The 14,507-nt window shown below is 36.7% G+C and overlaps 2 protein-coding genes across 3 annotated transcripts in view; one reads left to right on the top strand and one right to left on the bottom strand.

Moving 5' to 3' along the window:
* Positions 1 to 14,507, bottom strand: part of ANO3 (anoctamin 3) — a 394,322-nt gene that overhangs the window by 62,653 nt on the left and 317,162 nt on the right. The window lies entirely within an intron of this gene.
* MUC15 (mucin 15, cell surface associated) lies at positions 1,573 to 14,227 on the top strand. Of its 2 annotated transcripts, none has more exons than XM_026512212.4 (4): positions 1,573 to 1,811; positions 7,978 to 8,705; positions 11,186 to 11,335; positions 13,191 to 14,227. In XM_026512212.4, the coding sequence occupies exons 2-4, from the start codon at positions 8,015 to 8,017 to the stop codon at positions 13,349 to 13,351; spliced, it is 1,002 nt and encodes a 333-aa protein (XP_026367997.1). In that variant the 5' UTR covers positions 1,573 to 1,811; positions 7,978 to 8,014; the 3' UTR covers positions 13,352 to 14,227. The 2 variants fall into 2 exon arrangements, with proteins under 2 accessions (XP_026367997.1, XP_057173286.1); XM_057317303.1 differs by lacking the exon at positions 1,573 to 1,811 and adding an exon at positions 1,937 to 2,014.

Here is a 14,507-nt window from a genome sequence, read left to right as displayed (position 1 = left end):
CTCATGACAGGGAGGGTAAATAGGGTTTATCTCTAGGGTCATTACTAACCAATTGGTTATGGTTGTCAGGAGGGCAACGATGAAGAGGATTCTGAGGACACAGGTAGAGTCTTCAATAAAGGGGTTCATGGGATTTGAGATTCGACGCTTACACAGTGAAAGCAGAGAGTTGTAGCAAAAGTACCTTGTAATTTCCATGGCTGGCACAGGCCATAATTACCCTGGTCAAGTCAGAAAGTGGTAATGATATTCATACACATATCTAGGAAAATCCCTAAGGGCATGGCACGCCCAACCCTGCCAAGTCATGCTCAGATGTCTAAGTAGACAGAAAATATTTTGTTAGTTGGATTTTTTCCTAGTAACTGACTAATCTGAAAATAACCAATTGAATTCTATTAAGCCATTGCTCAGTAACCAGTTGTTTGATTAAATTCAACTTGCTTTTCTTCATACCCGTGCAGATACGGCTTAAATATCCTTTGAGTAAACATTTTTTTAGGGGTTGGTTTAATTTCTAATCATACTCTGAAGGGGCCTTTGGACCTCATAAAATTTAAAACTACAGCATTACCTTGTTCTTTCCTGGGGCCAATTAACTGGGCAGATTCTTTACATTCAATTTGAAGCTCCTGTACTTTAGCTAAAGTTTCATTTTCTCTCCCAGCAGTAGGAAACCTACCTCCTTGCACAACAGAAACTAAGCGTGAATCTCAGATGTACTGAGCTGAACGGGCCTTGGCGCCAGGCCCCAAATACTGGTGTGCAGAATATCCCAGAAAGTGCAGTTTCACTCCGCTCCCTTTCATAAGCTGTGGACGGAAGTGAAGGAAGCATGCCAGATTGTTATTCAACTCCAGTATTTAGTCAGGCATTACCTGGGCACTTCTGAAACTCTCCAGCTTCTAAATTGAGAGTAAAAGCAAAGAGAACACAGGATGGAAACTACTTAATTGAGAAGGCTCTCAGGATTACTCAGGATCATGTGGACATTCTCACACATGCCCCAGTGACTCCTCAAACTCCTGAAAGTCAGCAAGAAAGCCCATCTCAATCCTGGTGATTATTTCGAACTGAACGCTTGGCAGCTTTCTCAAGGATCCCAATACACATTAATTCACTTTGTGTTAAGTGTGACTTTCTATGAAATTGATTTCAGTGTACTGCAGACAAGGCCCCTCACTACTGATGATGCTGTATTTTCTCCATTCAGGTTTTTGGTACACAAAGAGGGCATCCTACTATGGGAAAGACAGGTTTGTTTATGATATAGGAGAACAACATGGGGCTCACACAGAGTAACAGGTGCAGGGCATGAGTCATTTTGGTTTCCTCATCTGAAAAGGGCGAATCCAGCATGTGCCAGAAACTCCTGATACACCAGGGGATATTACCAGAGTCTTTGTCCTTTTTTTTTTTTTTTTTTTTTTTTTTTTTTTTTTCATTTAGGGCAGGAAATGGATGCCCCTTGTTTTGCCACTGCTCAAGAGAACCAGCCTGCCCCAAAGTCAAAACGATCAACCTATGAAACCTGGAGGGTTGGGCTTTTATTTTTTTTAAAGGTCTGAATGAGGTGATATCTTCGTGCTGACAGCTGAGAAGCAGGTCAGTCAGGTTCTTGGGTGCTCTATTACACAAGCAAGATCTGGCCAGCTCCACGTAATTTTGTTTCTCTGACACCCTCCTGCTCAGTGGGACATTGTCATACTTAACCCATCTGCTTTCTCTAATGCTCGGCAGACTCACTCCAGCCAGGACAGCTGTCTGTGATATTTCAGTTCCTGTTTGTAAATACCCCCCCAAACCTGAAGGTAAGTGTGGACTGGGTTACCTAAGATCCCATCTCTCTCTCTCCGCCCTCATTCTCTCTCCCATTTCCCCCCCTCTCCTTTCCTTTCTCCTTTCCTCTCTGCCTCTGGCTCTCTTTTTATTTATTTGCCAAAGAGAATCAAAGCAGGCTCAACTTTTGACAGGACTGTCTGGCAAGTAGCTACGGAGACCCTTATAAAAACAGGTAGTTGTTTCATTAAATAATTATCTTCCAAATGAGCATTCGCACTAAGTGACTTAGCTTTAGGAATTACTGCCAAATTCGCTCGATGATGAAACCAGCTGGAGAGTTAAATAAAAACCTTACTTAAAATTGTACATGACTACAAGAGAGTTGCCATAAGTCAGATCTTAGTAAAAGTTTCACGGTGTTTAAAGTGGAAATGGCATAAATATGAATTGATTATTTAGATTTAAACTATGCATTTGGGTTTTAAGGATCTTGCCAAAGTATTAGAATATGACAGTTTTTGAAAAAAAAAATCTTTGAATACAATGAATTACAAGCTTCTATACATCTTTTCCCAAAGATTTTATTAATCAAAAAATTGGCCAAATGTTGTTTATGTAACTATTTCACTTAGCATGGCATGTGTGTACATTGGTGCTCACTGGAAATCTGAATGGCAAGTCAGTTGCTACGGAACACATCTTATGGAATGAAGGTGTGGATGAAGTTTCTTAAAATTATTTTCAGTTTGTGGCAATGTAAGGCTCCTTTAATTAAAGGGATGTCGATTGACTGTTTAGCACTTTCTATTTGATCCATTGAGGCATTTTCTACCGACAGTGAAATATAATAAAAGGCTGAAAACTCCATGCTTGGGAATTTGGGTCCAGAATATTCTGGAGACAGTTTTTCTTTCTAAGCTTGATACTCTCCCACCTAATTCTTTCAGCACTGAAGATTATGACTAACATTGCTCAAATTAGCAGGGAGTATGACATTCTATATATTTTTCTTGGATGTCTGCATACCCCAGTCTTTTAATTAGAATTATGTTCAACAACTTGATTTTTTTTTTCCTGAAGGAAAGCCTTGTCTTTCTTTTCAAGTCAAATAAAAGTGAAATGCTATGCCTACCATCCTCAGGTACAATCCTCCTTTCTGACTACTAAGTGTTCTCATCCTTTCAAAATGCTCTTATTAAAAGAGGCATTTCTAGAAGCATAGTTCGTTATGTCATTTATTGCAGCTTTTTCGTTTAGGAAAAGCAAAATACTGTTCAAGAGTGTAAAGGCCGCCGAAGAGTAACACGCAGGGTCTGCCTGGGATATTGGCTAATGTCAGACTGAATTTCCTATGACAAAGAAAAACAAAACCCATCTGTCTTAACCTGTAGCCTGAGATCTATAATAAAAAACAAGCAAAAGCAACAAAGAGAAGTAGCACAGTCTATGTATTGTTTAGTTATTTCGCTGCAGAAACGTGTTTCTATAGTACCCCCAGTGCACCTGAACCAATGTTGTAATTTAAAAGTTCGGATTTTGATTGACTTGCCAATACGTAGCATTTCTCTTCCCTTGCATAGGTTGATTGCCTGATACAAACCAGGGTACCTCCTTATTTTTAAAGCTTGATATAAAATGGGTATGACTCAGTTATAACAAGAAGGCTGGCAGAATAATGACTCTTTGCATTTAAGGGGAACCAAAATTATGCAGAGTCTGGACTTGCTTCCCTTAATGGCCATGGTTGCTGTGTTTCTCTTAACCACCTTCTGCAGCCCTCCATACAAAAGTCGTAACGTGAAACCGCTTTTTAGTGCCAACACCAGAAACAGGGGAGAAAACTGTTTATTCGCTCTGCATAGAGTAATTATTAAAAAAACAAAAAGTGCAACTCACACCTTCTGAAGGTATATTTTAAAATTTGTTAAATACCAGAAACAATAAAAATAGTTCCATATATGTAGAAAGGTTTAGAATCTGTGTTTTAAAGTATCACAAAATGCTCCTTTTCTTTTTTCTGGAAAGGAAATACTCCTTTTCTTTTTCTGTCCCCTTTATAATAATTCTAATCATAGAAGTTTTTCAAGTTTGTAATGATCTTAGCTCTGTTCCTATGCTCTACACCCTCCAACTTCCTCTCTCAAGTTTCCACCCAGGGGCCAGAAGGGGCAAAAAGAACAGGAGGGGAAATGACGCTCCTGGGTTCTCCCGATTTACTCTCCTCCTGCAATTGCCCTTTTCTTGGGTCCCACTTCTGTCTGCCTTCACGGTGCACCTGGCTGATGAACCTGGGCACACACAAGAATGCCAACCACCATCCAGCATAACTTTATACGATGAGCATACAGCATACTTTAAATATTTAAACTCTAGGGATGGAGAGAGGCCAAGAAGAAAGTGCAAGAAAAGGGCCACAGATTTCTTGTTTATTGTCCCTTTCAGAGCTTCTGTACTACCTCCCTTAGCCTTTGGGGCTTACAACATGTTTTGTTCAATTCAGAATGGGGTTGAACTTAACCAGAATGTCCTGGTCCTCCATCAACAAAAGCCCAGGGCTGGGGTTCTGAATAGCTGACGATTTCAATTCCCAGTTGCTTCTATCCCTTTAAGGTGAAGGGACCCGAGCAAGGACGCTAAGGAGCAGAAGCAAAGTTATCCTCCACCGTCAGGCCAGGAAAGCAGGAAAAAACCAATCCCCACAAAAGCCTTACCCATCACCGTATTATTTTTGGAATACACTGCAGATGGTATTCACAACACACATTGTCCCTCTCTTCCATTTCTCTCTTTTCCCTGGAGATGAATTATAGGCAGCAACAGAACGCTTGGCTCATTTGGGGTATTAATACCTTAGGTTTTCAAGTTACAATCAAAAGCTGGGTGAAGGGTAGAGAGATCCCATTGGTGGTTCAATGTTACAAAGTGAATCAGGAACAACAAAACTCACTTTGCTGACTCTTGATATGTGGATTCTCATTACGGGAAGGGGGTGAAAGCTCAATACCACGTTCCTCATGTAACATGAGAAAATTAGAACGGCTAAAGGCTGTTTTTTTCCCTTCTGGTGACCACTTCATTAGGAAGAGAAACTAACCACAAAGGGAAAGCAAATAAAAATGTATAATGATGACACAATGAGTGGCTAAGTACAATTCATAAATTTAATCAGACCACTGGAATTAGATAATGAAAAGGCTATAATGTTTGCTATGAACTGGCAGAGTTCACAGGACAGGGATTTTTCTGAAAATATACATATAAGTATTTTTAAACTAAACTGAATTATATTTTAAATGTGCTGAGTGAGGCATCAGTTTAATAATGTGCTGGTGAACTATAGGCCCTCGGGATGATACATTTTGTTAATTTGTAAACTACCTGCTAAAGGTGTCCACCTAGAATCATAGAGATAATCGTTGGGATTTTCTTTAGTTAGGAAAAAAGTGTATTTAGTGTGTTTGAGGGGTACTTAAGGTAGAAGGCCGTATTTTTCCCATGTTTAAAATAATGGTATTATAAACTGCTTTGGGTAAAATAATAAAATTTAGAGAAGCTGTGCTAAAAAAAGGTTGGTGGCAAGAAGTTCTAAAAAGCAGCTGAATTCTATATTCCTTTGTAACCAATTTCTATATTCCTTTGTAACTTCCGTTACACAGATGAGTGGTGACTAGCTTTAATGCTGAGGTTTGAATCGTAACCCGATCCCTCAGTCACTACTCTGTGTCCTTGACTCTTTTCAATTTATTTATTTATTTTGGAAAGAGGTGGGGGAGGGGCAGAGGGAGAGAGAGTCCTAAGCAGACTCTGCACTGAGTGACGAGCCCCACATGGAGCTCCATCTCATGACCCTGATATCACTACCTGAGCTGAAACCAAGAGTCAATGCTTAATCGACTGGGTCACTCAAACACTCCATTTAATAATGTGTAAAAAAGGACTGATAATCCCTTCCTCATTGTTTGTTTGTTTTTGGTAAGAATGAGAGAGAAAACTTGTGAAGCATCTGATTTAATAAAAGCAGAGTAGTAATATGTTTTCCGATGATGTTAACAATTTTTAGGATCTAAATCCATTTTCTTGGCTATCAGAGAAAAGTGAATGAAATATAAACAGAGACTATCACAAATACAAACACCTATGTAATTCCTGCCAGATCAAGAAACAGAGTATCAGGAGTATATAGAGTCCCCTTCCAGTAGATTTGTTTATTTTAGAGGGGGTAGGGGTAGAGGGAGAGAATCTTCAAGCAGACTCCCCACTGAGGGCGGAGCTGGGGTCAGGGCTCTATCTCGCGACCATGACCTGAGCAAAACCAAGAGTCAGACACCCAACCCGTTGAACCACCAAGGCACCCCTGCCTTGCCTTTTAAGTAGAATTTATTTAAGTGATAAGCATAGGGCATGGAAGATATTACATTTCAAAAGCCTTAGGATTCCACAGGTATGGACTAACTACTAATAGCTTTTGAAGAAAAATACGTATCAGGATGTATTATAAACATATTTAAGTTGTGCCATTATGTAAGATATCATTAAGCAGGGAGGGGGCAATTAAATCCAAAAGAAAATCAGAGCTAGTATTTAGAGGCTCCTCAGACCCTAATGAAAAATCAAGGTTGAATATAATTGTAAACATTTCTGGGAGAGCTTTTAAGAAATGCCACATAATACTGGACCTTAACATAACAGGTGCACGCCTTCCCTTTCCTTATCTTAGTCATCCTGGAGGCTTTTAGTGAAAAATAAGCTCTAAGATCCAATTCAAAGGATAGGAAATCAGTTTTTAGACCTTATTGTTTGAGGAGGAATAGTCTAACATTTTTAAAATAATATTTTTTATATTAAAGATATTTCAAATTTTATTTTATTTTTTATTTAAATTCATTTAGCCAACATATAGTACATCATTAGTTTAGACATTTCAAATTTGAGCATCTAACTAGGTTGAAAGTCAGTGGAGTTGGATTCTGTGCTTCTCTTCCATTCACTAGCTGTCACTACTAGCCACTCTGAACCTCAGTTTCTTCCTTTGCAAAATAAGGATACAAGCTATTTTTCTTGTCACAAGGGATCATTGTGAGGATCAGGTGAGATGATATTGCAAACTTTCTGAGCTGTAAGGCACTTGCAGAAATATTATTATATTTTCATATTAAAAAATGGAAGTTAATGTCTATTAGTTGCTTACTTTAGGCCAGGTATTGATTAGAGAACTTCTACATACATCATTTCATTGAGTCTTCAGAACACTGCAATGTCAGTACAATTATGATGATGATGATAAAGTAACTGCTTATTATGATGATTATTTTTCACAGATTATTCATAAGTCAGAATTTTAATATAAATCTAATTTAAAAATATTTTCCCCATATTCTCCTATCTATGAATTATAGCACTTCCACATTTCAGAGGTAAAATGACAATGCCCAGATTGAAGGTCTGGACCAGGGTTTCAAACCCAACTCTTCTACTGTCTAAATATGTCTTTTTTCTATGCATGCTTCCAGCCAGATGTTTCATTTATATAATAAGGGAATACAAGGAAAGAATATCCCGAAATCTGAAAGTCTTCCTGATTTTCCCTAATTTGGGATTCATAGGAAGAAGGGCATCATGAAAAGTATTGTGAAGAAAGGGATGTTAATGTAAAATTCAAATAACTCAAATTAGGTACGAATAAAATGCTTTCAATTGGAGGTCCCGACTGATTCACTTTAAAGTGGTATGTTTAGAGTATAATCAGTAACACCATTTTCATAATAAACATTCCAAATTATATCTTTATAAAAAACACATTTTCTTAAATAGGTTAAAGAAATCAGCCAGCTCTACACGCCCTATATTTACAATATTTTACTTAGCAATCCATATATAATATTTCAAATATATATATAAATATTTCAACTTGTCCCAAGCTAAATGATCTTTGAAATAGTGGAATAGTGGTATGTGGCTTGACAAAGTTTATGCATGGCATATCCTTAAAAGAAAGAAGAAATAAATATATAGAAAATAGAACTTACCTTAGGTTTAGTATATAATCCAAAGAAAACTAACTTTTGGAATAGAGTATGGTATTATCAATTCAGTATTATATCTCTAGATTTTTATTACTTTAAAGATGTAGATCCATTTTTAAAAAATCACTACTTCATTTAATAATTCAGATGCTTGTTATTTTCTTTTTTTCAGATTCCCCTTAATAACACCAGTACCAAAAAAAGCTATAATGTTGACCTCGGCCAAAATTCTTTTGATTTCAAATCTGTTTAGTTTACTATTAATTGGAAGCCATGGGGAAGAAAGTCTAGAAAAAAACACAACACAAAGCATTGCAGCAGGCTTAAAAACAATGGAAAACGAATCCGTTCTTTTGGAAGGTGGCACAAATTTAAGCTCAGATAAAGAAAATAGAGAAACCTCCAATCCCGAGGCAAGTAATTCCTCGTTCTGGGACCCATCAAATAAACACCACAGAACAAAAGAAGTCTTCAGGAATTCATCAACGAACAACTTTTCTAGGAATCCAACACCCATGCCTACATCTCCCACAAGCCCTCCTCTGATTCACAGCTTTGTTTCTAAATTGTCTTGGAACTCATCCATAGCAGATGAAAATCCTCTTCCAGTCTCAGCAGCTCCCAAAACTACATCTGCTATATCTTCAGAAAAGTTCCCTTGGTCTTCAGCCAATGATACCATGAAAACTCCTGACAACAGTTCCATTTCAGTTAGCATCCTCTCTACGGCACCAAACACCACGTCCGTGACCCCCATGATAACAGAACCAGATGAATGGCTCACCACATCCAATGAGAGCTTCATAGGGTTTACCCCCTACCGAGAAACAACTCTACAGCCCACCTTAAAGTTTACCAATAATTCAAAAATCTTCTCAAATACATCAGATCCCCAAGAAGGTAAATATAAATGGATTTAACTTTCCTTTTGTGTGAAACTGAATCTCAAACTAAGTCATATAGATTACATCTAAAGAATATACCATATTGGGAAAAAAAAAAGAGAGACTATAGCAGCACAGGTGGTTCTCACTTTTGGGGGGCAACCATGATATTCAGTGGAAATAGAGAAGGGATTTTTGGGCTTCAGTCAGCATACAGTAGTCAGTACTGTATGGGAATGTGATGAGACAGCGTGACAAAATTAAAGGTAGGTTAGGCTGAGGCAGTAGTACAGTTTTGAGACACTGGGCAACGATTTTCACTGAATCTGAGAAAACTGCCTGAACTGTCCCATGCTTTTAGGAACAGTATGCAACTGAACTTTAAAAATATATGTATGCGAAAACTGAATGAAATAAATGAATTTATAAATTATCTGATACCACATAGCAATCACAGCAAAACAGAACACTGATTTGTTTTTAAAAATATAAATAAACTCAACAAAAGGAAATCCTCCTGAATTTTTAGTTTAGTACCTAATGAACACCATAAAAATGGAATATAGCTGTGAGTATCATAAGAAAAGTGTATTATAGGAACATTTTTATTTTTCACTTAGGGATTATGTCAAGCTTTAAAACATAAAGCAGAAAAGATCTCTAATATTTAATGAAAATTCATCATGTTTTATTTTTTCAGGTCTACCCGAGTTTTTGTTTCCTTGAAAATTTTTTTTTCAAGTTTTTGTTTAAATTCTAGTGAGTTAACATATAGTGTAGCACTGGTTTCAGGAGAATTGAGTGATTCATCACTTACAGATAACACCCAGTGCTCATCACAAGTGCCCTTCTTAATGCCCACCACCCATCTAGCCTATCCCACCTCCCTCCATCAAACTTGTTTGTTCTTTATCCTTAAGAGTCTCTTATGGTTTGACTCCCTCTCTTTTTTTCCCTCCCTTTCCATATGTTCCTCTGTTCTGTTTCTTAAATTCCACATATGAGTGAAATCATATGGTATTTGTCTTTCCCTGAAATTTTTAAAAAGTACTTTTTCCCCCATGAATTCAATGATTTCCAATACAACTTACTTCTAGATTATATTAGTGATATAAACACTAAATCATACATACACATTCCTACTTGATAGTTGTTAGTGTACAGGAAAAGTTTTATTAAATTCTGGAATCTAGGCTTTACAATAGCACTGCAGCTAACAGATTGTATGTACATATATTTTCATTTTAGCTATAATTTTAATGCATCCTTTCATTCATACATTCTCTGATACTACATCAGAAAGGTTTTTTGTTTTTGTTTTTGTTTTTAGAGAGAGTGCAAGCAGAGTGGGGGGTGGGGAAGAAGGAAAGAGACTCTTAATCAGCTCCACACCCAGCGTAGAGCCCCACATGGGGCTCGAACTCACAACAGTGATGACCTGAGCTGATATCAAGAGTCAGACGCTTAACTGACTGAACCACCCAGGTGCCCCTACATCAGAAAGATTTTTAATAAATATTCTCTCTCTTTTGTCTCTATCAACTTAATATACATACTAAGAATACTGAGTACTTATGCCCACCATTGCTCTTTAATCAAAAGAAAATCAATTAACTTTGCTTTGCTTTTATTTTAGTAGTAGTTTTGTTGTTGAGCTTCCAGTGTGTAGGTTAATTCTTTTTATAAATGGGTTTTAATATAGAATTACAGGCTTTATAAGACCCCTCACCCACTTACTTAGTAATATTCTCACGAAATTTTTTAAAAACTCTGAAAATACAAACACTAAATATGAATTCAGGGAGCATTACATAGTTTGTTAATAACTAACTTAGTCTTCAAATAAGGTACTTGGTAAAAAGGGATGGTAGAGTAAAATTTTGGGCTCCCTTAAACTCAGATCTGCACATCTGTTCTCAATGTGCAAGACATTGCAAACATCTTGCTTTGGTCTATTTATTGCATCTGGAAATCTCCTGTATCAGGATATACTGCTTTTCCCTTATAGTGCCCTTTCAGTTGGGCTGTGGTGGATTCATTTTCTGTTACCCACTTACTCCCATTAGCTTTTTACTTTTCAGTTATTATAGAAACAAGCTCAAAGTTCATTTCATCATTAACATTCATTAGAGATTCAGAGTTGATTAAAAACTTAATACAGCGCTCAACATAGAAATTAGATCTTAATGGAGCATACACATGGCGCTTCAGTACTATTGTTGTTAAAAAAGGAATGAGAGACAGTTATGAAACTAAGAAGTATTTCAACATAATTAAAAATTTGAAGTATGGTTTTATCAGGAGGTATATTTGCCAATATATAGCAAATACTCAGTACTTCAGAAAATACACACACATCACTGTTATCTCATTTAAAAAAACCAATATTGTTTAAACATTCTTTGTTATAAAGAAAGTCCAATGTATATATTTCTCTTCTTTGAAAAGTTATTTTCTATTTCTTTACCTGTTAATTATTTTTTCTTTGTTCCCTAGAGAATAAAAATACAGGAGTAGTATTTGGGGCCATTTTAGGTGCTATTCTGGGTGCTTCGTTGCTTAGCCTCGTTGGCTACTTGCTGTGTGGGAAAAGGAAAACGGATTCATTTTCCCATCGGCGACTTTACGATGACAGAAACGAACCAGGTAAAAATAACTTTTAGAAGCTCACCTGCACAGGGTGGTTTTAATTAAATGAGGATGCTACTGTTCAGTACCTTATCTAGAAGGGATCTGGAGGTTCATATGACAGAAACAGACGAAAGATTTATTCTGATCTACTCTCTGTTTCTCAAAGAACATAACCAAAATAATTATGGATCTGTGGTCACAGTTAGTTCTAAGTAAACCAAATCCCAGAACCTAAAACATGTCTATAGACTTGGAAGAGAATGGTATCCCCTTGAGGAAAAAAGGGCCAGTTTTGTTAGCAAGTAACTGCACACCCATATTCTCTGCTACTGTTGGATCTCTTAGCAGCAGTAATTTGAACAGTCACTTTTTCCAATTTGGAGTTCTTCTAAAGTTTACACAAATGCAATAGCCCTCAATCGATTAACTTCATGAGTCTCTAAAACAGAATCTATAAAGAGCTGTATATTTGAGTACATAAAATCACACAGGAATTTTTCACTCATGTGATGCAAAAGACCAACCGTAATATCTATGAATGAGAAATGTAGCTGCTAAGAATAAAGAACTGAATTAATTCTTAATATAATACTAATTAGAACAGAAATGAAATAATTTCAAATAATTGACTCATCTTTTTTTTTTTTACACTTCAGGAAAAAAAAAATGTCTTCTGTTCTACAAAGGACTCTTGCCACCATAAAAAATAGTTAAATGCCCTTGGTACCTCCTGTCGGTAAAGTCTTGTTGATTCTACCAAGTTCAGATCATGACTGACAAATTGTTCATCTTCAGAACCAAACCCATTAATTGTAAATTCAACTGAGTCCTATTTTGGGGGTTTCTAGCAAGCCATATAAAATAAAAAGTGGCACCTTTCAAAATTATAGGAGAGGATTTCAACAACAGGGGTTTCCAAACTTTTTTTTAACCCCAGAATCTTTTCTTTACCTGTAATCACATGCAAAAGCTCAATCTATCAAACTGATACAGTTTAAGATGTGATTGAGGCATAATGGAATAACTTAATCACAATACCTCCTTTCCTCCTTCAAGACAGCTTTGAGAAACCTCCCCCAAGTCCCTAAGGTTGTTGGGCACCCAATCTGTAAACAGAAGCCTTAAAGAATAGGTAGGATATGAGATTACCTAACCGAATAATTAAATCACTAATCTAATTAGTAATTAGTCACTGCTTTAGTACTTAAAGATACATAGCACATGCCAAGTTTTCTTTGAAAATAAATTCAAGATCATTAAGGAAGTAAGAATTGGCTGTTCATTGTAAAAGTAAAAAATAATCTCATATCATTAATTAGCGAATGTCAAGTGCATGATAACTAGGATCTATCACCAAGAAACATAAGGTTTTACAAGTAGCTTTCTTCCATCTCTGTCTTCCCTGGCTCAACCATACATATATTGAGACACTTAGAAAAATAATGACACTGATTTAAAATTAATGCTCTTCAGTTTTTAAAAAATTATTTTTTTTCACCAGAAGTAAAAATTTAGGACATGGTTGACAAGGCTCTGAATTCACAAGATTCAAAAGTCAATGAGACATATGTCTGTCCTTCATACAAAGTACTGCTCTACTTTCATTGTGATTTCTCCCTTAGTTCCTTTATTTTTGGTTCACCAGTAGTAAAATTATTTTAGAAGTTAAACTGTTCTCTTAGTCTCAGAAGGAGATGTGTCTTGAAAAATATATACTTATTTAAAATTTCAAAACCAATACCTGCAAAGCCCATAAGAAAGATGTACCTACTTACTCATCCAGAACAATTCCTATAGTCTGGCGGGTGCCTAAGCATGCATCTTCCAGGACTGTCACCATAAAATCATTTTCTTTTTGTTACTCTTTTAGTTCTGCGATTAGACAATGCACCAGAACCTTATGATGCGAGTTTTGGGAACTCTAGTTATTACAACTCAACTGTGAATGATTCATCTATGCCAGCAGGCCAAGAGAATGCACGGGATGGCATTCCTATGGATGACATACCTCAACTTCGTACCTCAGTATAAAACTAAGGGGAACATGCTTCTGACGGCAAATGATCGCTACATCCTAGCCTTTTCACAAACCCATCTTCAACAGCTGAAGCAAGATCACTGTCATGTGGCTGTGCCAAGGAGAACTATAAAAGTATGAGACTAGTAGCAGAAACACAGAGGATAAATCATCTAAAATGTTTCCTTTCTTACCATTTTTGGCCTTGCTGAATCATCTATCGAGTCACCTTAATTTGTATTGTGGTCTATTTTATTCTTAGTGGGAAGTGTTTGTGAGAATCAGGTAAAACTAAAAGGTTTCACGATGCTTGCCCTGCCTGATAATTTAATTAACCCTACTGCCCTAATTGCGTGCATCAAGATTGGCATTCCCTTGAAGGAAAATTGGAACAGTAATTAAAAAAAAAATTCTGACTTAAAATGAGAAAGAGAGAGTATATAGAGTTTCTGTTCCTGGGAAATTAAGGTAATGGGAGTGAGAGTATTCTAGTACATTTTACTTTCCTGTCTCAACACGTACATGGTCAGCCCCTCGAATTGCCACGCTGACAATGACTGACTTTGCATTCAACAGGACCATGGTAGGAAAGCTGACTCTAACCAGGAAAGGCATCAGTTCTCTTCAAAGTGTGGGGAATTCTAAATTGTCTGATTTCTTTGAGGACTCAATTAATTGGGTGTTTTAAAGAGTCAATGAGAAACATGGTGAAAAAAGTCAGCCAAAGCACATACCTGTACATAATTTTTACAGTTTTAAGATGTTGAATAAGAACAAGATTTATTATGTATTAGATATTGTTTAATCATATATGGAATAGATTCTGTATCTCTAAGTGTATAAAGTGTAACATTAAAAAATAGACAAATAGAAATATTATGCAAACGAAACATTTTCTGAGCATTACTTTTACACGCCGAAGTACATGCAGCATAATTTGGATTCTAGTATGTTTCAGTTTGTTTTTCATCACCATCTGCTTTCGGCAGGAAAAATATACTCCTTAGTATGGGAAGGTCAAGGCTTTAGGGACCACGGGATTAGAGCAAGGGTTAAATTCCCAAAGAAGCAGTTAATGTGTGAAGAGGGCAAACCAAGCAAGAGATTTCATTGTTGAATTGATAACACGGTGTGCGTGTGTGTGTGTGTGTGCGTGAAGAAACACAGCAA

Source organism: Ursus arctos, unplaced genomic scaffold (genome assembly GCF_023065955.2).
Source record: "Ursus arctos isolate Adak ecotype North America unplaced genomic scaffold, UrsArc2.0 scaffold_23, whole genome shotgun sequence".
NCBI lineage: Eukaryota > Metazoa > Chordata > Mammalia > Carnivora > Ursidae > Ursus > Ursus arctos.
This window is presented reverse-complemented; position numbering and strand designations above follow the sequence as displayed.